Source organism: Lycorma delicatula, chromosome 8 (assembly GCF_047948215.1).
Source record: "Lycorma delicatula isolate Av1 chromosome 8, ASM4794821v1, whole genome shotgun sequence".
NCBI classification, from domain to species: Eukaryota; Metazoa; Arthropoda; class Insecta; order Hemiptera; family Fulgoridae; genus Lycorma; species Lycorma delicatula.
The window spans coordinates 28,220,449-28,245,317 of record NC_134462.1 but is presented as its reverse complement, the minus strand read 5'-3'; the positions used below and the strand labels follow the sequence as shown (position 1 = coordinate 28,245,317).

The 24,869-nt window shown below is 29.2% G+C and overlaps 1 protein-coding gene across 2 annotated transcripts; it reads left to right on the top strand.

The window, feature by feature from the left end:
• Positions 1–160: 160 nt before the first annotated feature.
• LOC142328987 (bile acid-sensitive ion channel-like) lies at positions 161–24,869 on the top strand. Of its 2 annotated transcripts, XM_075373214.1 has the most exons (9): positions 161–3,270; positions 4,857–5,069; positions 6,420–6,692; positions 9,413–9,527; positions 11,967–12,243; positions 13,569–13,622; positions 16,733–16,841; positions 21,151–21,242; positions 24,079–24,869. In XM_075373214.1, exons 1-9 carry the CDS (start codon positions 2,984–2,986, stop codon positions 24,231–24,233), a joined length of 1,575 nt encoding a protein of 524 aa, XP_075229329.1. In that variant the 5' UTR covers positions 161–2,983; the 3' UTR covers positions 24,234–24,869. The 2 variants fall into 2 exon arrangements, with proteins under 2 accessions (XP_075229329.1, XP_075229330.1); XM_075373215.1 differs by lacking the exons at positions 21,151–21,242; positions 24,079–24,869 and adding an exon at positions 18,139–18,307.

Here is a 24,869-nt window from a genome sequence, read left to right as displayed (position 1 = left end):
TTTTTTTTTTTAATAAATTGAACACGCTTTAATTTTTATTTATCATTATTACTCTCACAAACATAAGTTCAATAAACACAGGGAGTCCAGACGGCAAAGCCTCTCGGCTAGAAGGGAAGGGCTCGCTTTGCTCGCCCTGACCAGCTAAACATCTCCTGATCGTAACGAGAAATGTATGTAATCAAATAGCGCAAGCAAAGTTGCAATGGGGATGCTTGTAGATATATATATATATATATATAAATTTAATTATGAAGTGTAAATGTTTGATTAATAAATATGAATAATATAAAAAATGAAAATATGTCTAAGAAATGTACTTTGAATTAGTAAACAACAAAAACTAAAATTTACAATAAGCATGTAGAATAAAGGTTTTCTTGACTTTAATGTTGAATTAAATAATATGGTACCTTTGAAATTATTTTATTTTCTGAAAGATATGCCATTACAGTGGAATCCACTAATTTGAAACAGACTGAAAGAAAATAAATCAAATAAGAAAAAAATATTCGGCCATAACTACATCACAAATGCACAAATATAAAATGACAAAAAATTGAGTTAAAACATCACATTGTTTAATTCAGTTAAATACACACATATATTAAAAGATACACAGCAAAACTCAGAGACAACAAATTGCATAAATGGAGAATAATATCAAATACACACCCTGTAATGATTATAATGCTAATATGCATCAACAAACATTTAACAAAATTGTCAATATTTTCAGGGAAAAACTGATTGTACTACTCATAAACCACAAACATAAAAGTACATTAAGTTCTAACCAAATCAGTAAATACAGTAGGTCTTACACTGTTACATACAACTTAATGCAGTGATTGCATTAAATACCACATTAGACAGATTGGATAGATGTTCAATCACAGATAAAGAAAATATACAAGCAATACATACAACAAAATCAATCTTGGCAAATTATCTCACAGAAAAGGCACAAAATAAAGAGAGGGGAGAGGGGGGGAGAGAGAGAATATGTTACCTATGACATACAAATCGAACAAATATCTTATAAAAATTTCATGACTAATAGAGGAATAACATAGGAGTAATTCCATGTTTCTGCAATTCTGAATAACCATTAAAAACACAAGAGAGAAAGGGAACAGAAGAGCATGATCTATCATTTCTAAAAATATCTATTATTTAGCATTTTGCATGCTAATTGATGTATTTGCATCAGCCCAGTACTATTGCACTACAATTAGAAAGTAAATAAATATTTGTTCATTTTACTTAATCTTTTTGCCATGGAGAGATCTGTGTGATGGAATCCTAGGAGGATGTAAAATATTACTGTTTGCAGTAAGAAATGCAGTAACAGTGAGATTACGTATCCTTGGTTGACACATGGACACACACGTACATCCAGGAAAATGTTATTTTACTTTTTATTACAAGAGTTTAAAATTACATTTTGTCATGTTCATCGAATTAATGGTATTTTTATTGTTTATAACTTCTCCATTTATTATGTTTCAGATTACATCATACAATGGTAAGACCTCTTTCATGAGTCTCTTACAAATATGATTTAACAAAAATATTTTTTGTTATACTACACAGAAACTGAAAGTGATTTTTTGCTTCTTAAATCATATTACGTACTATCATTACATTCCAACTACCATAGGGAAGATGCCCACCTTGTAATGATTATGGTCACCATGCTGTCCCCCCCCCCCCGCATGTTCCTAGCCCTGATGAGTGATGGGCTTTAATGGTAGTTGTCTTATAGACCATCAACTGACTACACCATAATAATAATAATAAGCTAGGCTTCGGTTGTGAAGCCACCAATGTAAATGCCTCGGTAGACATTTACATCAGTGATTTTTAACTCAACTTTTGTCTTCACTGCAGGCCTCATACGGGCATCTTGGATGTCCTACATAGTTGCCCTCTAAACTAGCTAACCGAGTTCGCGAAAGGACGAACCTCGTGCCTAGTTCTACATTTTACAGAGCCAGTTTGTAAATTTCGCTTGGATCGAGGCAATAGAAATAATAACATACCACCAGCAATGTTGCTCGCAACAATGGAATTTACTCCTAGCTCCTAGTGAACTCATTTTACTTCATACCCAAGTCTTAGGTTCATTTACGGACTCCGGTCTAGTCCATTAGGGAGACCTCCTACTCACACTCAGCTCCATCGCAGAGTACTGCGTGACATTTACTCTATTTCAACCATCATCAAGATGGTACTACACCTCACGGCTGCATGGGATGCACTATCATTACAGATTACATGGGAGTTGATTTGCTATAAATTTTCCAGTTTAGACTCTAGCTTGAACTGAACCTAGAAGCTTTGGTATAATAGAAAAGCATGCTACAATCTCCTGTGCTACAAGATAGTCAGAAAAATGATTACTTCATTATTCACATTAAGAAAATAATTGGAATTTTAAGTGACTCAACTCACTTATAACAAATTGACCGTGACAACAACTAATTAAAAGTGTAAATTTATTTCAATTTTTTAAAGCATAACAAAGATAATGAATGAGTTTAACCATAGGTTTCCTGTTTTATTTTTCATCATTATCAACAAAAATAATTATTTTCTGAATTTATAATAACTTAATAACTGGGCTAAAATCATTTTGAATAAATTAATAAGTGATATTGATTTAATAAACTATCAGACTACTAAAATAACACAAGATAGTTAAACAGATATCACAAAATAAATTGATAAACGTTTTCTATCATGCAATTCATTTAGCAGTTATCTACTTGGGTTGGTTATGTTACACGTTTTTACAACATATTCTCCACATTTGAAATTAAATGAAAAAAGATATTAAATTAGTTTGTTAGCTGACATTCTTTACTTTTAAACAGAATTTATTAGACTGAATTTTATTAAACAGAACTTTATTTATAATGTATTGTAATGAATAACATTTTCAATGACATAAATATAAAACATAATTAACAACAAAATTATGTACACTTCTTTGAAAAACACACCACAAAAAAATACAAGTGTACTTCGAAATGAATTATATAACAGTATTAATTATAATATAAAAACAAATGAAGACCATAAAAAACAATCAAAAGTAAAGGAAAATGAAGATAAAAAAGTACATAAAGGAAAGAAAAAAAGTTCAGCAGAAATTAAGTTTTCAAAAAAAGGATTTACAAAAGATTTTATTACATTTGTTTTAGCAACATCGTCAATACATGGACTAAGTCATCTTTCAAAACGAAAATTACATCCAGCTGAATAGTAAGTACAATCTTTTTTGCACATGGTATATTTTCAGTAAATGCTTCTGCAATCTTTCAAAAATTATCTGTAGCATTTTAAATTATGAAACAACATTTGAGCATAATCGAGCAGAAGGTAATAGCAGTGGACTTTGCTTCAAAAAAAATAATAAATATCTAAGAAATAAACTGATATAAATCAGTCTCTTCCAGTGATATACAAAAATGTACAAGATCACCAATAATCATTTACTGAAAGTCCTAAGCACAGCATCACCATTTAAACTGACTGGCTTCTGCAATGGCTTCAGCTTTACAAATGATATACAGAAGTTATCTCTAAAGTAAAGGGCGTTTCATTGTAAAAAAATTTATTTTGAAAACCTTATAAATATTTTTTATTTCTCATCAACTACATAATTTATACTCTTCTCTATATAATCGCTACATGAATTAAGACATTTGTCGTAGCGATATACCCCCATCGTATTCATCTGCCGCCGGTCCATTTAGTCACTGATTAACAGCACTTTAAAGTTCATCATCACTCGCAAATTGCTTATCACTCAAACGTTTTTCCAATTTCCGAAACAAATGGTAATCGGAAGGAGCTAAGTCGGACTATATGGTGGGTGATCGTAAAATTCCCATCCAAATGTTCTCAGTAAATCACGTGTCAGACCCTGAGAACGGACATACCTGTCCGTCCTCTCCTTAACCAGTAGATCAATGGTTGGGATACCAGATAACATACAGGCAGCATCATATGATGTGGCCCTATATGCTGCAATGATTCCCAGCAGTGATCATCTGTGCAGGCTCTGAAGTCTAGCGAGTTTTCTTTTAATTTGTAATGCTGAGCCCCAAAGCAGAGCAGCATATAGTACGGTGGATGTAACAGTAGATATGATGACCCTCTGTTTCAATGCTTGAGGAGCCATCTGGTTCAAGAGGTCATTTTAAGGCAGCAAGTGTGTTGTCTGCCCGCTCGCAGACTGCAATGATGTAGTCGCTGAATCTACACACAAATTTCATCTGGTTTTAATTTTTTCAAAACTACTTATTTAAAAAGGGTTAAGATAAAATAGAAGAAATAATTTTCTTTTAACAAAGTTCCAAATAATGAAGTAAATTTAAAAAACATTCTTAACCCAAACTCTTCTCATCAGATAAAGTAATAATTAGTAGATGTGAAATGCTTGATTAAATAAGTCATAAAAACTCACTATACTAGTTAAGCCAAGTTTAGTTAAGTTCATTTTATATAATATAAATTAGTTGATCTCTGTGAATAGCAGAATTCCAGCTTTCATCCAGAAGATGTCATTAATTAATTCCTGTTCATGTTTGGCATTTCTCAAACTAAACATTTTTACAACATATTCTCAAGAATAATCTTCATACTTATTGTTGAATTAATTAAATACTCAAAAATAATAACAATAATTTATAATACTAATAAAAAGATTTATAATACAATTTATATACTAAGATAATTATAATAAAAATTTTTATTTATCATTACAAAATGAAGTAGTAAACAGTCAATAAAATTTTAAAAAACCTATTCTCAAATCAAATAATAAAATATTTAATATCTTACAGCTTCTTATGGATAACTGGTATAATAATGGGGACTATCGGAATATATTGGTTAAGTTCTTCAACGTGGAATCATTATCAAACAAATCCAACTGTAATTTCAATAGAAAACAATTATCAAGAGTGGCGCACAATGTTTCCAGCAATAACCATATGCCCAATGAATAAAATATCAGCAGACCCAAATTATTTTTATGAACATGTGATCGAAAAGAAGTAAGTAAATAAATTATATAAAAAATTGTACTTAACAATAGAATACAATGAATAATAATATGTTTTTAATGAATTAATTAAATTCCATTAGTGACTTGTTGCATGAGTACTATGAAACTGGTCAAACTGATCAATTAGGTTTCAATCTGTAATATTAAACTAAAAATTTTATTTTTCTGTTTTCAAAAAATAAAACATACATACAACAAAAAGGAAAATATATAATGTAATCATGAAAAAATTCTGTTCTGTTCTCAGTATTCAAATTTTGGGAGTACAAAGTCCAAAAAAATGTTTCAATAATACAGATCAGCACTTTCATATGCGAGTTTTCACTGCTTAACTGGGTCCACCTTTGTGATCATTTTGAAAGTTCCATTTGTAAATTAATAATTTTACCGTTTCCAAAAAAAATTAATAAATATTTATTAATTTTAAATAAATTATTAAATATTTATGGAGACAAATTATTAATTTTGATATTTATCAATTAAATTATTAATTTTTTATGGAGGCAAACAGTTCATGTAAAATTGTGGAAAATTCTAGGATAAAATTTCATACATATATGATACAATATTTTAATACTGATAGTTAAAAAAACCACTGTATTTTATAAAAATGTTTTTATAATCAGAGGTTAATAATTATTAATAAATCAATACATTTAAACTAAAAAAAAAATTAAAAAAGATATATATATGAGGTCAGATTCGAACCTATGTGCCCTCCCCTTGTAACATCCAAATATTTCATTAATTAAAATTCTATTAGGCTATAACTCTGGAATCAATGAACAGTTAAGAAGCAACAGTTAAGAAAAAGTCCAAAATCCAATTTTTTTGATTTTGGGCTTTTTTGGACACTTTTGGTCCAGTCAATTACAATTAAAAGGAGAGGTGCACAACTAGATGTTACAACAGTCCTAAATCCAAAATTTCAACATTCTACGACTAATCATGTTTGAGTTATGTGAGATACATATGTACGTACATACAGACGTCAACGCTGAAACTCGTGAAAATTGGATTCAGGGATGGTCAAAATGAATATTTCTTTGAAACCTGAAAATCAAAATTTTTCACAGTTACAATACTTCCTTACTTTGTACAAGGAAGTAAAAATGTGAAAAAAATTAAACTTATATAAATAAAATCAACTTAAAAAATTGCAATAACATCTGAAAAATATATTTTTTCAATCCTATTTAAATTTTGACCCAGAATGCACACACTGCTTTAATTTAATAGGGAAAATTAATTTCATAAGGCTTAAGAAAAAATGTCACTTGATTTCTAAAAGCTTATTTGTTTATGGGATAAGTAAAACAAATAGAATAAATGATTTCAGGTTTGTTCAAGTTGATAATGAAGAGCAACTATATAAATTCATGAAACGACTCACAAATTGGAATTATGCAGAACCAGAATATATTTCAGAATATCCAGATGTAAAACCATCAGATTACATTTGGATATATGTACAAGGTAAACATAAATTTAAACATATGATGAGTTTTAATGAAATACCAGAACTAAAAAATGAAGATTTAAAAATGTATATAACTGAATATGGAATCTGTTATGCATATCTTTCAAGAGTTACATCTTATACTGACCCAGAGTAAGTTGTAATCGATTATTTACAAGTCAGTAGAAATAATCAAATTAGTATAACAAAATTAATAGTCATAAAATTATACATTAACACACAAACATGCGAGTAAATACTCATACTCGATTCAAAAGGCTACTTACAAATCCTCTGAGAATACTGAACAACAATATTCACTGTTTACAATTTAAGATCATTGTATATTGTAGAATAAGGAGTTACCACCTAATTTGTGCCATAACAAAATTTAAAAAATTCACTGTGGTTGGTAATTTAATATAATTACTATTTTATAATTTATTTTATATCAAACAACTTTTATTAACATTTTTGCTGTGTTATGTTAAAATAGTCCAGTTCACCATGCCCAAATGTTTCTTGTTTACAGCCATCGTAACGGCACATGAGGCCATTATTAAGGACTATTACAGTATAAGAATTAAATATTATTTAGTGTTTTATGCACTTTATTGTGAACATTAAATGATTTAATTTTCCTATTCATTATAGCGGTAATTTTTCCCAAATATGACATATATTGTTGGAGTAGCAGCTGACAGGTGTTTTAAAAATCATGAGACTAAAAGTTTCATGATTTAAATGGTATTTATTTAATGAAATATTCAACTGCTTTAAGATGAGTGATTTTTTTTTGGTTCTATAATTCAACAGTTTCAAATTAGATAGTTTCTCAAGTTCTCACATTTAAATAAATGAAATTTTTTTTCTAAAGGCCTTTTGGAGTTAGTTATTAGCTCCTTCTTCAAAAAAGTATCTTAACAATACCTGTCTAAATAAAGGTTAGAAAATCATTTAGCAAATAACTGGATATCTTAACTTATTTGTCATGTTATTTCATTTAATATAACAAAAGAATTACTCTAAATAACTTTTAAAACTAGAGAACACTAAAAAAGAACAATTTTAACTATTAAAACTAGATAATTATCTTCACTGTTAAACAATCATCATTAGCAAATACTGAGGAATTAACATTAAAAGAACCAAATACTTTTAAAAAATAGAAGATAAAATGATAAAGAAAAGTAAATATTACTGTTTCCGTTCCTCAGTATTTCTTGAGAGGTCTGTTTAACAAGCAAAGTATATAAATACTTAATAACACACAATGTTTAACAAATTACTGGACAGTTTTAGATTTTAAATAATTTTGTAAGTGGCATTAGAGAGTTTTTAGTCTTCACATTCATTTAAAATGTTTGTTTTTGACAGATTTATTGTCAGTGTGTAAATCTCATAAGGTTTAACATGTATTAAGATCTTGGATTTTCTGTATTATTCATCAAATTTTCATGTTGTGGTTATTGTGTTTGTATATTTTTACTATTTATATAAGATGATTCACAAAATTTTATTCTGTTGCTGTATATTTAGTCACAGTACTTATGTTCAATATAGTATCTAGTGGAACCATCATGCTTAATATGTGTACTTTTGGGCTGCTGTGTAAGTACCCTGTATGATCTTATGGGCTTTGTTTCACAAAAATTCAAAAGATTTTTTTTTTTCTTAAATATAAGATATTTTAACTGATTTAGATTTTAGTATAAACTGTTGTCACTGTTTCTTATTTCTGAAATAATTTTTATAGCTAATCTTTAATTTCTTTTCTTTTTTAATATTGTAAAATTTCTCTCTTATTCTTACTTTTCTTCTCTTTTAGCTTTAATTTCTTTTTATCCCAAAGAGCCAATTGAACTAATCTAAAAAACCGTGTTGAGAACTGCTATAAGACCACTATTTAAAATGTATTTTCATTATTAGCTTTTTTAAAAATACAACCCATCATAAAATGAATTCAGTGTCCATTATTAACGTTTAATGTCCATTAAACCATTATTAATGTTTTGTTTGGGATATTTGATCAGTTTATTTCATCTCTAATGCATATTTTAATTTTGTTACTATGATCTTGGTAATGTTTTACTTTAAAAAGAAATTTGGGATAAATGCAGTGTGTTTATGCCAAACATCTCATTTGGTAACCAAGTATTTAGAATCAAGAGGAGTTAGATCAGAGGCTATCACACTGACCACAAAGCTATTTCATTTAATTAATTCAGAAAATCTTAAAAACAATTATTAATATGTAATTTCATGTTCCATTTTTGTTTAAACATTGTAAATTCAAAATTTAACAATCCAAAAATTACTTATTTGGATATGCTGCTTACATGACTCTTAACTCAACTGCAAGATAAACCAGAAAATTTTATTTAGCAACAAGGTGGTATACCTACTCTGGCATAATTCTGAGATTTTTTGAATGACATTTTACTAACAGTGGATCAGTCAGCTTGGGAACTCCAACTGTTGTTTGACAGAGCTTGTTTCTGGTGACCTCCAAACATCATACCCAATCTGAACCCGTTAGATTTTTTTCCTTTGGGGTTTTATAAAGAATCTTGTGTATGTGCCTTTGCTTCCCCTACTGATCTACCCAAATTGAGGCAAAGGATTGAAACAGCTGTCGTTTCCATTACTCATACATGCTCGTTAAACTAGGGGGTCCTATCAGTTACATGTGTGCCATGTGACAAAAGGTGCTCATATTGAACACTTGCAGGGAAAGAGTTACTCTTTCTTTTTTATTTGTGATTGATTGATTAATTAAATCAATGTTAGCAGATATTAAATAGCTTTAGAATTCCCATATTCTTTTTTGTACACTTGTATTATTTGTGGTTTTAATATGTTTATTTTTTCAGGTATTGGAAAGCAAACAAATGGAATTATGTGGATGAAGGGGAAGGATTTGAATCAAATCCACTGGATGGAGATAATTACTTTCAATTTACCTTTAGTGACTCTAAAGGATTTCTGGTAAAAATAAGTGAAATTATTATTATACTCATATTTTATTAAAACATACCACATTAATTTAAGTTTACAGGAAAATTTTATTTCGTATTTTAATATTCTCTTATGTAGTTGTACTTGTAGAGGAACTTCTCTTAAAGTAGCTTTTGATGTTTTTAATTATTAGAAAAGATATAACAAAACAAATCACAAAATGTGTTTTTGCATTTGTAGCTAATCACATGTTTAAAAAACACTGTGAATCGTGCAATTGACAAGTTTTATTTTAACAGTGTAAAGAATCAGGAATCACAAAAATTATGGTGGATCAAAAACATCAACAAAAGAAAAGTAATCATATGAAATCAATCCAAATTCTAAACTGTTTACTTTCTATTATTTATTTTTTTTTATAATATAAGATTATACACGATAGATAGAGGTACGCAAATAACATTTGTTATACCAATCTATATTACAATTCTCAAATAAATAATAATTTCACATGTTCAAATTTGAAAATGGTAATCAATTATTTTTAATATTAATATTAAAAATAATATTAATTTATTTTTAATATTATTTATTATGTAAATTTTTAAATGTTAGCTATTAGTTTAATAAAATTATGTTTAATTTAATAAAATTTAAACGTTTTATTACAAGCAAAATAACACCTCAATTGTACAAATATGATTTCAAAAAAGTTGATAACAAAGTTATAATACTTTCCTGGCATTGATTATTTATTCTTATACACTGGAAAATAATGATACATGAAAAAAGTTACCTAATATTTCTTTTTTGGGGTGGGGATAATTTATGATGAAGTTTTATTGTAAAATTATCATTATATGTTTAAATAAACCAAAAAATCAGTATTTTTTTTTCTGCTCTCCCATCTCCAAAATCCCCTTCAAAGAGAATTTTTTTGTACATTCACTTTGTTAAATGGAAAAAACTAAAAAAATTCTACTGAAAAATGTACAACCAATAAAATATTACCTAAGATTTATTTTTTGTAGGTGGTAGGTGAATTACAATGAAATTTTATTATAATATTAAAAGTTTAAATAAACCAAAAAAAGTTTTGAAACATTCAAAAGATTGTTCGTTTTAAAATATGATTGGCTCTTCCACCCCCAATGTTGTTCCCAAAGTATGTTTCTTTTGGTTGCTTGCACCACTACTAACTATGACTAGGAAGACATTACAAAAGAAAATGTTGGTTAATATAAGAAATGCAATAAATAAAAAAGTAGCTTTTTTTAAGTTTTGGGGAAGAGGATTCTTTTGCTTGATTATATTCTTCATTCCTTCCAATTTTTGACCTCAAAATATTTACTGTATTTGTATCCTCAATTATCTGTTTTATGTATTCCAATCTCTGTCTTCCCCTATAGTCTTTAATTTACACAAGTCTCTCCTTTACTAAATTAACTACAACGGATGCTTTATACATGGACACCAACCTAGTTCACCTCTTCACAAGATTCTGCCTCTTCATCTTGAATTCTATACACACACTCTTTTTCCTTCTCTTTCTTTTACAGTTTAGCCTCCAGAACCACCATAAGGTATTACTTCAGAGGATGAATGAGGATGTGTGAACCCACCTAATTTTCAACATCCTTCTTTAACACCACATTTCCAAGGTCTCTTATTCATCCCCTTTCTACTTTCCCTATTGTCCTTTTTTTATCCCCATAAAAAGCTCCATTCCATTCAAATATTTTAAAAGTATTTCTTTCTAACTCTTAGATCTACATTTAAGAGGACGTAAAGTCTCCATTTTGCAATTAAGTAGTACTTGTGCAAGTTTCTTTTTATGTTCATAACTTTGTCCATCATTTGTAATTTGATTACATAAATAACAAAATTCTCCTGTTTCAGATACATGGTGTTTTCATCCATTTATTAAATTTAATTCCTAAATATTCACCTTTCTATCACATTTTATCACCTTTTGTTTCATTATAATTTACTTTCAGACAGAAGTTCTCTCATATCATTAAATCCATTCAAATCGATATTTTTTCTAATTCCTGTTCGGTTTTTCTGAAAGAACAATGTACTAGCAAATCTTAACACCTTTATTTTTGAATATTTATTCCATATTCAAATCTTTTCTTCAAATACTATATTGCATCTTCTGTGAACAAATTGAAAGCAATGGGACAGGCTACAAGAGAAAAACTTAAATCATAATTAATGAATATAGATTATTATTCCAAACTATAAACTTTTAAAATGGCAAAACTGAAAGATTTATAAATAAAATATTTTTTTATAATTTACTTTAAAACGTTTTCACATTCCTGTGACCATCTTCAATGCTTCTAATATGTATGTTTTAGAAATAATATAAAATAAAAATTATTTAATAACAACAATAATACAATAACTATTGATAATTTAAGCAATTTTATAAATAATATAAGAATAAATCGATTATTGTTAAAGGTTTTTTTACATAGTCCAGAAGAAATGCCAGATATTGCAAGTCCAGTATTTAAAGTAACACAGCAAATGATGAAGACGTTAGGTTTAACTGCTTTAAGCATTTACAGCACAAAAGAAACTTATGATTTAAGCGTAACACAAAGAAAATGTCGCTTACTTTGGGAATCAAATCTGGAAATTGGTCCAATATACACGTTTAATTGGTGTCGCATGGACTGTCGTCGTAAATTAGCACATAGATTGTGTGGGTGTGTGCCATACTTCTACAGACAAGTTGGTAAGTGATAATACACATATATATTTATGTACTACTAAGAACAATAAATTAGTGCCCTCTAATAGCACTATTTATATGCACAAACATGAAAGTCTGGTGTCATTGTCAATAAAACTTGCAAGTGATTCAATGTACAAACTTGGGCTATACATATTTTAAAATTATGTTGGAAGTACCATTCTTCATCAGAAATAATTTTTTTTTTTAATATTCTCTCATTTGGATGTAATTATACTGTATAAAAAACAGTTAACTAGAAAATAAATTAATATTCATCAAATTTTGAATAACTATTCTAAAAACATTTTAGTTATGTTTACATTTTTTCCACCTTTTATAAATTGACTATAAGTGTGTTCACACAATCATTCCCATCATGAGAGTGTGAAGTAGATCTGCCATGTTTTGTTTTGTTTTGATTATTATTAGTACAGTTTACAATAAATTGGTAGATAAAAGCAAAAGTCAACTAAACATTTCAAAATAATTCGAATGAGATGATCATTGCATGTAAACAGTTGTGAACCATGTAAGTGTTTCCACTGAAAAACTTTATGAAAAAGTTCTAGTATCAAGGATACTAAACCCTAGGATCTGAAAGCTAACTTTATTAACTTCTGATGGTTTACATCCAAACAAGCAGCATTAGTCATTCTTCTATACTAAGATTACAGATTCTAAGTGGACTAGACAGTACCTCAGGTATTAATTTGGTTATTTTACAATCCAATATAAAATAAAACTGCTGGCTCAAAAAAGAAACAGCTACCTTATCAACTAACAAGAAGCCCAACAGAATAGACCAGCAAGGTTCCATACCTAAAGCAAAGATGACTGTTGACATTTCCACAAGGAACGGAGGGGGTGGTGTAGCCACCTGACATGCTATGAGGCAAGATCTTTTCCTCGCCTCATAGCTTGTAACGGGAGGGGGTTGAGATGTTGACATCTCCATGGCAATTAACCAGAAAAATGAAAGATAAGAAAACGGATATTCTGCAAAAATGTTGCCTCATTATTTAGTAGTTTAATGCCAAAGACCATTCTTCTAGTTAAATGTTTGTTTATGATTAGAGAATACAATTTCATACAGTTATTTGTAATAAATACCTAAGTTATTGCACTACAGATGAATCTCATCATAAAATTAATAAAAATAGATACCTCTTTAAGAGGATGAGGTCCAACTTGAGCAAAGTAGGAATTTACGATAAAAATAGTTTAATCAGTATCTTTTTTAAAACATATTTTAAAACTTAATAGTACATAAAATAAGTTAACAGAAAATGTAAAACAATCTAACTTAATTTTTTTTTTTCTTTCAGGGAATTATGAAGTATGTGATACCGCTGGTTTAGCATGTTTAGCTTTACACCAAGGTAAGGAAATAAAATAAAATAAAAATTCCATTACAGATCTCAATTTGAAACTGCAGTATTATAATATGAGACAATTTTTTTTTCATTTGTAAGTTTGATGATGAAGGAAATCATACAGTTTGTCTTTTACGGGACAAGAACCAATGGTAGTAAATTATATGCTATTAAGTGTAGAATATACAGAAAAGTAAATGCGAGAATAACAAATACACTTGCCAGAGAACCTATCAGATAGAATTTAAATAGATCATTTCCCGCACAGAGTTAAGGCAATGTGTATGACATATCCTTTCAAAACAGGTACATTTATTCATACTTTACACTGTGTTTCTTAATCACTTACTCAGGTGCTACAAAGCACAAGTTAGAAGACACTAATCATAGTTCCTTTCTCTAAAAATAATGATGCTCCTTTGTCTAAAAGTAAATATTTTAAGCATGTGATAAACTGTCGCTTTTAGGGCTGAATAATAGCTATATTTTGGTTTGCTCAGCTTGCTAATATATTTGGCTCAGCAAAAAAAAAAAGGTAATAGGAAAATATTACTCATTCCTCACTATCACTGATCAATATGATGGAGAATTCTGATTATTTTTGGCAATTGTTTTACCATTTTGAGAACATGACTTGTGTCCTATTTTAGATCTCCAACAAAAAATATAGAAGAAATATGAGACATAAATTCTGAATAAACTATATTTAAGTCATACTGTTAAAAGTGATCAACTCTAAACTCAGACATTTTGGGTTGTTGGGTAGTCAACATGAGTTGGGATAAGAAATCAAATTATACACAATAAGCTATACGACAGCATATCTTTTTCTCTCCAACCTTTACAATAAATCATTATTTCACATTCTGTAATTCATTCACTTATAGTTGTTTTCTCGCAGTATAGTAACTTATTCAGAATTTGTAAACTATGAATTTTATACTTTACAAGGTGCGATCAACAAATATTTGGCCTTGCTCATACAAATAAAAATTCTTAACCTACTTAGTTCAATGATTTGTCAGTTTTAAAGTAGGCTCCTTCTGTGCAACACTTTTTTCCAGCAATGTTTCCATTGTTGAAAGCATTTTTCACTCATTTTTAGTGAGCACAATAGGTCGTCTTGTAGCATTTCTTTTGATCTCTTCAGTTTTCAAACTTCTTTTCTTTAAGAAAGATTTTAAGTTTAGGAAGAGCAAAGAATCTCATAGTGTAGTGTCTGGTAAGTAAGGAGCCTGCTGAAGTTGTTCGATCCTATGTTTTTCCAAGAACCTCTGGATAAATTGTTGTGCATGGGTTGGAGCATTGTTATGATGAATTTTCACCACAGATGAAGGTCATGGCTACAGTCTTTTTTGATTATCAAGGCACGGTTCATCACAAGTTTCTCAAGGACAAATTGTCAATAAAGAGTACTACATAACTGTTTTTTGAAGGCTACAAGATAGTGTTTTGTAAGAGATGCTGTTCATTCCAAGAGACCACAGCTTTGGGAAAATGGTGCTTGGAGATCAAAAGAAATCCAACAAGAGGACTTATAATGCTCGCTAGAAATGACTTTGAATAATGCTTTCAACAATGTAAACATTTCTGGGATAAGTGTGTTATATTAGAAGAGGCCTGTTTTGAAGGGGACAAGTCACTGAACAAAAAAGGTTAAGTAAGTATTTTTGTTTTTAGGAGGTAAGGTCAGATACTTTTTGATCATACCTCATATTTCATGTTCTTACTTGAATTTGCATATCTCTGCAGATTACCCAAACTTTGAGTTCAGCATTAGCAAAATTATAAAATTAATTTCTCATAATATTTAGAATTTTCTCTACCAGCCAACAAAATTTTTAGACAATCAAATTGAAGAAAACTCTTTAATGTTCATAAAAGTGTAATTTTTTGTATGACAGAATAATATTTTCAATCTTAACATGTAAAAATCTTCAGAAATCATAATGTAATATCTTTATTAATTATTTCTAGTATAATTAATCAACACTTGAAGCAGATTGTCTAAAAATAATATGAATTACACAAACAAAATTGTATTCCCTGATTTAAATTTCCTAAGATTATTATTTTCAATAAATTATAATTTTAATGAGGTATCACTTACAAAGAAACTGAAAGGTTATACTAATTTGAGACAAAATAAAACCAATCTCATAAACAGCTGACTCATGGTTTACTTCCGATTCCTGACCATCTCTTATCCTATGAAACCTCATCACACACTTTTTCCCTTTATCACAAATACTAATCTCAACATTTGAGAAAGTAACTCAATATTTTAAAAATTTTGACATTTTATTATCACATAATTTGCCCATTTCTAAAGGAAGTATTGTGATCATGAAAAATTTTTGTTTACAGATTTCAATGGAAATATCCATTTTGACCACCTCTGAGTCCATTTTGACTATTTTCGGCCTACGTCTGTACATACATATGTATCTCAGATAACTGAAAAACGATTAGCTGTAGGATGTTAAAATTTTGGATTTAGGACTGTTGTAACATCTAGTTGTGCACCTCCCCTTTTGATTTCAATCAACTGAATCATCAAGAAAAAGCCCAAAATTCAAAAAAAGATTGGATTTTGGACTTTTTGTAAAATAGGGTAATAAGCCCTCATTGAGTGCTTTTCAACGATATATCATAAGTGGTGCTTATTTTCATTGGTTCCAGAGTTACAGCCAAATAAAATTTTAATTAATGAAATATTTGGATCTTACAAGGGGAAGGCACATTGGTTTAAAAAAAAGGAGATTTCATCAACTTTTTTTTTAATTTAAATATATTGATTTATTAATAATTATTAACCTCAGATTGTAAAATCGTTTTTATGATAAATAATAATTCAATAATAACCATAAAAAAATATCAGAAGTTATTAGTGAAATAAAATTTCATGTACTTTCCATTTTAAAAAAGTGTGTATATATAATTTAATAAACATACAAGGAAGTTATGTGGTGTCCACATCAAAATTTTATTAAAGAACTGATGATAGAGGTACTTTCAAAAATATGCTCATCAATGTAAACTAAGAATGAATCATTAAGATAAGAGTAACTTCTATAAATTTTCTGCTTAGATGAATTCATAAATTCTTTTTTCAGAACTTCTAACAAAATTAAGAAATGCTAATGATGAAAAGGTAGAATGTCAATGTTTACCATCCTGTAATGACATAAATTATACACTTGAAGATAAAAGAACAATAAACTGGTAAGTTATACTAATAAATTTACATGAATTTCTCTTATATTGATCATTATATCACTGCAAAACAAGCCTAATAGGTGAAATTCCCATTGGATATTGTATTTTTGATTTTAGAAGGAATTAGGAGGCCTGAATTTACCTGACAGCCCATTAAGCTTTTTGACATTGAATAGAAAACTTGAGTAGCCAGATAATTACAGGCAATAAAATGTTTCCCCTGATTAATTCTCCTTAAGATTACTTCTACAATGTGTAAGCCACTGAAATGATTCATTTTTTATTTCAATATCTTCTTCCCCCTACCAAATCATAATATAGATGCACTTGCTAAATTGAGTATTTTTTCCAAAATTGTAAGAATTCCCATTTTGAATAAAACAGATAAATAGAATGGATTTCCTGTCCATGGCTGCAGTACAAAAAACAATTCCACCTATAGGAGAAGGATACTTCATGGCAAAAGCATGGCCCAATGTAACCCCCATGGTACATCACACTCACAATTTCTTGAGAGTGTGGGTAATTTCTACCCAGAATGGAGCAACACAAACAATAATCATGATATTTCATTGATACAATCCAAAATGTCTCTTTTACTGGAAAATAAAGAACTTCCTGAGAACTGATGCTGAATTTCAAAAGTAGCTCTTACTCATTCTGGAAACTGTAGAGTGAAGAATTATTCAGCTGATTTATAAACCATTCTGCATGATATTCACTCAACTGCAATCCTGGTTAAAGCCAAGATTCATAATATTAGAGCATTTTTTTCCTTAACAACTTGGATTTCAAGCATTCTAACATTCAGTGGTAAATATTACTATTTATCTAAATAAATACTATTACTGTATAGTAATAGTATTTCTGTTATTTACTTTATTTATTTATTTATAGTTAGGGAGTTCAATACGTGATTTTCTTCCAAACTTGCCTTTCTGCATTTGCTGCAATACATAATTTAAGCTAATTTAGAAACACAATGAAAATAATTTAAATTAGCTATTAATTTAAAATATATATATATATATATATATATATTATATGGTAGACTACGTCTGTAAATAAAGTAATGATACTGGTTCAGAAAAACTTTTTATTTACAATTCAATTATATACCACCTTCGAAATAGATCCCTTGGAAAGCCACACAACATTTCTAACGGTTTTCCCACTCTTCATAGCAGTGTTGAAATGTTGGAACTCAGAAACCGAACATCCTTCAGATGGTCAGTTACATTTTTTAAAATGTTTTCTACTGTTCCAAAATGGTGTCCTTTGAAGTGGTTTTTTTTTAAATCAGGAGCAGGTAAAAGTCAAAGGGACTCAAATCAAGTGAATAAGGTGGTTGAGGAACTACAGGAATATTTTTCTTTGCCAAAAACTCATTAATTAAGAGTGCAGTGTGACAAGGTACATTGTCATGATGCAGCATCCACTTGTATTTGATGGCTGGTCTCACATGGGCAACTCTTTTCCATAGTATTTCAAGAATTTCTTGGTAAACATATTGATTTACAGTCTGTCATGTAAGTAAAAACTTCTTATGGGCAATGCCATTACTATCAAACAAACAAATTAGCATGGTTTTCATTTGCACATTATTGCTTTATTTAGGATGTGGTGAATTTGAAGTGTGACACTCCTTGTTCTGGCGTTTTGTTTATGCGTCGATTCAAATATCCAAGATTGATCACCAGTAATAACAGTTTTTAGAAGGTCAGGATCAGTTTCAATTTAGAAAGAAGAGATCACGGCACACTTCCACCCTGTTGTTTTTCTGATCAACAATGTTGTTTTTTTGGGACCAATTTTGCACAAACTTTTTTCATGTCCAATTCATTTGTGAAAATTTGATGGACTGTGATATGGTTCAAATTCAATTGTTCTGCAACCATTCTGAAAGTTAATCGCCAGTTGTATCATATCAAGTCTCTGTTTCGCTCAACAGTGTCGTCGCTTTTTGACGTTAACAGTCTTCCAGAACATGGATTGTCTGAAACTGATTCCTGGCCATCTGAAAATGCTTTAAACCACCTAAAAACTTGTGTTCATGATAGAGCGTCACCTCCATACACCCTTTTCATCTTCAAAAAAGTTTCAGTAACATTCTCACAGAGTTCAACACAAAACTTGATTGCACAACGTTGCAATCGTCTTAATTTATACCACTTATATATATATATATATTATATATAATATATAATATATATATATATGTGAGAGGGGGGGGCATAGAGTTTGAATGAGCACAGCAGCAGCAATGTATTACCAAAACAGACTGGTTACTATGAGGTGCATCGATGCTCTTCAGTTAAATATTACACACAGGCAGCATGTCTCCACAGAGGTTTCTCATTAACATCTGGATATCATTCCTTATATATTTTCATAGCTTGCTAGAGACGGAAAATTTTGTGACCAAGAAAGAATAGTAAGATGGTATCATATACCATCGCTTTAGTGCTCTTTTAGTCCCCGAGGGATGTTTTCCTGGTACATTATTGAAATCCTTGAAACAATAGTCAAGTAGAATAAATATATTTCATGTAAACTCATATAAATTTGTTTAAAAAGTTTACCACAAACACTTTTCTGCTTTCCCTCAAATTTGTTATATGAGTATTAGGATTAAATTAAACGTAATGATCCCTTTATTTACTAACTGTTACAACAAGGAGTAAAATTAGTAACAATAGTTTATAAAGTTTCTAATTAATTTTGGTCATTTGTTCACTGTTCATTATTATTATTTTTTTATAATTTAATTGCAATAAAAATTAAGTAACTTCAAAAAAATGTTGGGTTTTCTTTAGGACTTATAGTTTGAACTTCCCAGACAAACATATGCATACAGTTTTTATATTTAACAAACACATTCATATGTTTAACAAACACAAGGTTATTACAAATGATTTTTCCAATTACAAACATCAATAACTCATGTTTAATAACACTCAGATACTTGAAAGCAGCATCAATGGAAAGGAAAACTCAAAGTTTTCAGTGGTTGGTACAGTTGTCGTGTAGTTATTGATTTCATCACTTGGGTAATAGGAGAGAAAATGACTGACAATGAAGACAGGAAGCCGTTTGTGTGCTGGATTTTCATGTCTGCTAGTCTATCATTGTGCAACATAATTTTAGAAGGACGTTTAATGAAGATGCATACAATGGGCCCAGTATCTGTAAGTGACATTCTGGCTTTAAAGAGAGGGGATGCATTTGTAAGTAAAAGTCAGCTGGCCTTCCACCAGTAAGTGAGGCAACTTTGGAGCGTGTGAAAGAGAGAGTTTCATACAAAGTCCACAAAATTTTCTATGGGGTTTTGTCAAACAACACATGTTTGAGCAACCTTTACCACTTACCATCCAGAATATTTGTGTTTGCATCAGAGAGTCCAATGCATCAGTGAATTGTCCAATGTTACAATGTGTATGACAGGAATTGGACTACAAGTTCGATGTGTTGCATGACATAGGGAGCTCACATTGAGCACATGTAATGTGATGTTGTGAACCAAATGAAATACAAAACATTTTTAGTTTCCCTTTCATTAATTTTACTTTCATGTATCTGAGTGTTATTAAACGTGAGTCGTTTAAGTTTGTAATTGAAAAGATCATTTATAATAACTCTGTACATACAAGATATTTAATAAGTTTTGAACCAGAAGGTTCATCTGTTAAATATGTTCAAAGCACTTTACTTTCATACAAAAAGAAAACCACAATAGTCAATGAATCAGACTAAACTATGCCACTTACTAATTTATAACTAAGCAATTTTTCATGTTACAAAAATTCCATCTCTCATCAGCAGCTGTAACTGAGCATTTATATTGTAGTACTTCAAGAAAAGAATTATAAGTCATAAATCTAAAAACTGATGATTTTTTTTTTTTTTTTGTAAACATGCAATGTTTTCATATTTCAAAAATATTTTTTGAAAAAGCATCCAATGATATTTATTCTTGGCATTCTTATATGCAATTAGATAAAGAAAAAAGTTTTCTTTTCTCTTGGAAGCACTCTTTAAATAAAAAGTTACCTAACTTTTTTATTTACAAATTTAATACAGTAGATTTATTTTAACCTTCAGAAGTCTAAATACATTTTTATATTTTATTTTAAAACTAATTTAGAATTTGAGAAAATATGAGAAAAAATATTAAATTCAGCCATCAAAGAATTATGAAAATATTAAGTTGTTTGAGAAAAGTATTTAAAAATAATGATTAAAAATGTCATTGGACAAAAACATTCATGTTATGTACAATATACATTTAAATTATTTCATTATGTTTGTTAAATAGGGCCTTTGGAGCTGAACTACGATGGGGAATAATAAAATATCCTCGAATAAGATATAAAAGAGAAATCATTTTTGGAATAACTGATGTTTTAGGTAAAAAATCATAATTTTTAATAAATAAATAGTTCAAATATACAATGTTACACAAAAACATCACTTTTTATCAGCTTTCAGGTAAATAAATATATATACATAAACACCTCTTGTTACTATGTGATGGAACTGATTTGTCTAATATCTTGCCATTGCCTCAACACACTACATTGTCTTTGTAGCCATAATGAAAAGATCAATCTGCCACACATTACAAGAATAAACATGACTTACTTTACAACAGAAATGTGTTATTTTTTGGTGTTTGAAAATTCACAATAAAACTCAGTATTGAAACCTGTTATCAATAATAAACCAGTATCGGAAAAATCTTTTCTTTACAAGATACTCAAAGAGACCACATAATAAGACAGCAACATTGAAATTGATGATGAAATCATGGTTCATAACTGGTGTTACGCATATAACTTCTTGAATTTTTAATTGTAGTTCCACTGATTTCTGCAGTCACTTGACATACACCTTGCTGTTGAATAAACACTAAAGAAAAAAGTTACATGAAGACAAATCAGGAGTCTAGTTGGCCAAACAATGTCCGATTTTTGAATATGATATGGTTCACAAAGAGTTTTCTTAATAGGCACATGAGCGGCATGATTTTTATCACACCATCTTGCTGGAACCACATAATTTGTGGAAATCAAATCAAGCTTTGCCTCAAAAATGTTGTGACCATGCTTCTGTAACAGGCTGCAATAACAGTTGTAGCATTTCCTCAATTGTTTTGAAAAAAGAATGATTCAATAATGCCAAATGAGAAAAGTGTACACACCAAACTGTGACCTCAAACGATGCAATGGTTTCTCATGTAACTGAAGTAGGTTATCAGCGCTCCACCAATATCAACTACTCTGCTTATTTATTTAGCCGTTCAGGTGAAAAAGAGCTTCATCTAAGAAAAATATATGATGGATTAAGTTTTCATCACCATCTAAATGCTGCCACAAAAAATTCATGTGAACAATCAAATCAGCATCTTTTAATTCCTGAACAATTTAAATTTTATATTTGTGAAAGCTAAAGTTCTTATGTAAGATTTGATGGATCGATGGTTCACTGATATTCAATGCCAATGCATGATTAATCGTAGAAAATTTGACTGCGTGTTATGGCAGTTTGAACTCTATCAATGTTGCCTGGAGTTCTAACATTTTTTCCTGCTCCTTTATGATTTAAGTTTAATGTGGACCCTAGTTTCTTCAAACGTTTTATTCATAAGTTAGTTGCATGAACAGACGGTACCCACCCATGAAACAGAATATGAACAGATTGTGAAATAGCCTTTGTACAGTTGTCGTGGAGTTACCATTTTTATAAAACAATTTAACAAAGAAAGCCCGATGTGCATCTGATCACTTTTCCACGTTTACTAAATGGCATTAAATTATTAGACAATATATCAAATTCAAAGCCAATGAAACTTATATAAAAAATTATATTTTTCTAATAAATGATTTCTTAAGAATACTTTAGTTGTTCAGCTGAAACACTCATCGTGTCAACCTATTTGAGGTGCTCTCAGAGTAGATAACTCCCTAGATATTCTTCTGTACAGAACCAACAATAAATTATGAAGTTCTTAGTCTATGCAACAAAAATCCTAATCTACATGCTAATACGGTATGTTGATGTTGATGTAAGTATTCATTTCGATCAGACTGGAACATAATTACACATAATGTAGGACACATCATGGACAGTCTGCATTTAGTCAGATAACAAAAAAAGTAATAGCTCTAACATTTGCCTGGAAGGCTCAATGAAAGCTGTGGAAAAGCTTGATGAGAGCAGTATTAAATTATTTTTAAAAAAAATTACATCAAAAACAAAAGGTGGTAATAGTATATATTATTAAATAAATATAATTATTTTATGAAATAATAGTTATGTAACCATGCAAAGATAATAAATAATTAAAATTGATATAAAACAAAATAATTTTACAAGCATTAATTATAAAGTATTTGAGTATGTACTCATGTACATGTTAAATGCAAAAAGAGTTTAATATAAAACAAATCAAGATTTATCTAATTTGTAATATTTTTATTTAAAAACTCACGGACAGAGTAAAATTATTGCTATAAAATAAAATAATTTTATTTAATTTTAAATAGATTAATAAATTCGTCTAAGAGCTTCTATATTTTATGTAATTTATTAACAGAACACATTGATGAAGTCCTTTCTTGTAAAGCTGACATATTGTGCTGTATAACATGAAAATAGTTGTGTTGATTGACTTTATATAAGAGTGTCTTTTTTTAAAGGATTTATGATGAATATGTAAATTTCTTCATGCTGTTAGCATCAGAGAACTTCTCTCCAAAGTCTACTTTCTAGAATTAACATAAATCACTAAATACAACATCTGAATACTCTGCCATTAAAAACAGACATGTATCCTTACTTTTTCCTATTTGCTTTTCCTGAGAGGATTTCAAACAGATGAGTCAATGTTGCTGCCCTTTTTATACTCAGTTTCTATAATTCGGTTTGCCTGCATGTTTGAAACTTGTACAAAATTCTATTCTAACCTGCATCTACAAAAAGTTTGATACAAAATGTTATTTTGTATAAAAAAAAAGTAAGGTAATGAAATAAATGATACAAGGTTCTGAGCATGACACTAAGCTTAATTCTCTTTTACAACCTGAGGTATACTTAAACCCTCTTTACTGAGGTGAGAAGTTTAAAGAAGGTAGCATTTTGGAAAATAATACAATACAAAGTAAGAATGAAGTTAATTTTCTAATTTACCATACTTAATTAACAGATTAAGCTAAATTATTTTCTTGATTTCTTACTGTTACAGTATCATTTGGGGCATCGGCTGGACTTTTTCTTGGATGCAGTGCTTTAAGCTTTGTAGAAATTATTTATTTTTTTACTCTACGTCTATTGTGGTTCATTAAAAAAAATGGAAATAAGAAAATAAAAGTGGCAAAAATTAAACCAGTTACTAAATGATTCAAATTTTGTAATAAATTAATTCACTTTAGTCATTAGCTAATTTGATGCAATTTTTTTTTTTTGCACTAAAGTTTTCATGTTAAAATAGTTATTCTACCATTCACAAAAATGAGTAATAGCTATTAACCAAAAAAAGGAGCCAAATTTTCAGTACAATAAAAAGTAAAGAGAAATAAAATGGGAAATACACATTATTCTCATTACACATTTAATAATAAGAAAACATTTTAGGCATTATTACAATTAAAACCAGTTATCAGTTGACTGCACCCCAGAATTAGATGAAGCAAAACTAAGCTAGAAAGACCATCAGATATGCAAATGGCAATCGTCAATTAAGTACGCTATGAAAAGTTGTATTAGATGTTTGAAATGAATATGGTATAGGTTTAACTACTCACTACACACACTGACTTGTTCTTGTTCACCTACTGTTATTGCAAAAGTAAGCCATATGTATGATTATGACAAAAACTGGTAATGATGTGGTTGTTCTGTAATGCTCCAGGTTCGTCAGATTGAAAACCAATAAAATGCAATAAATGATTTTGAAACGAATATGAGTAACTATTAATGGCTAATATTGTACTAAGACTTTACAAGAAAATAAAATCTCTTTGAAAATTATTTCCA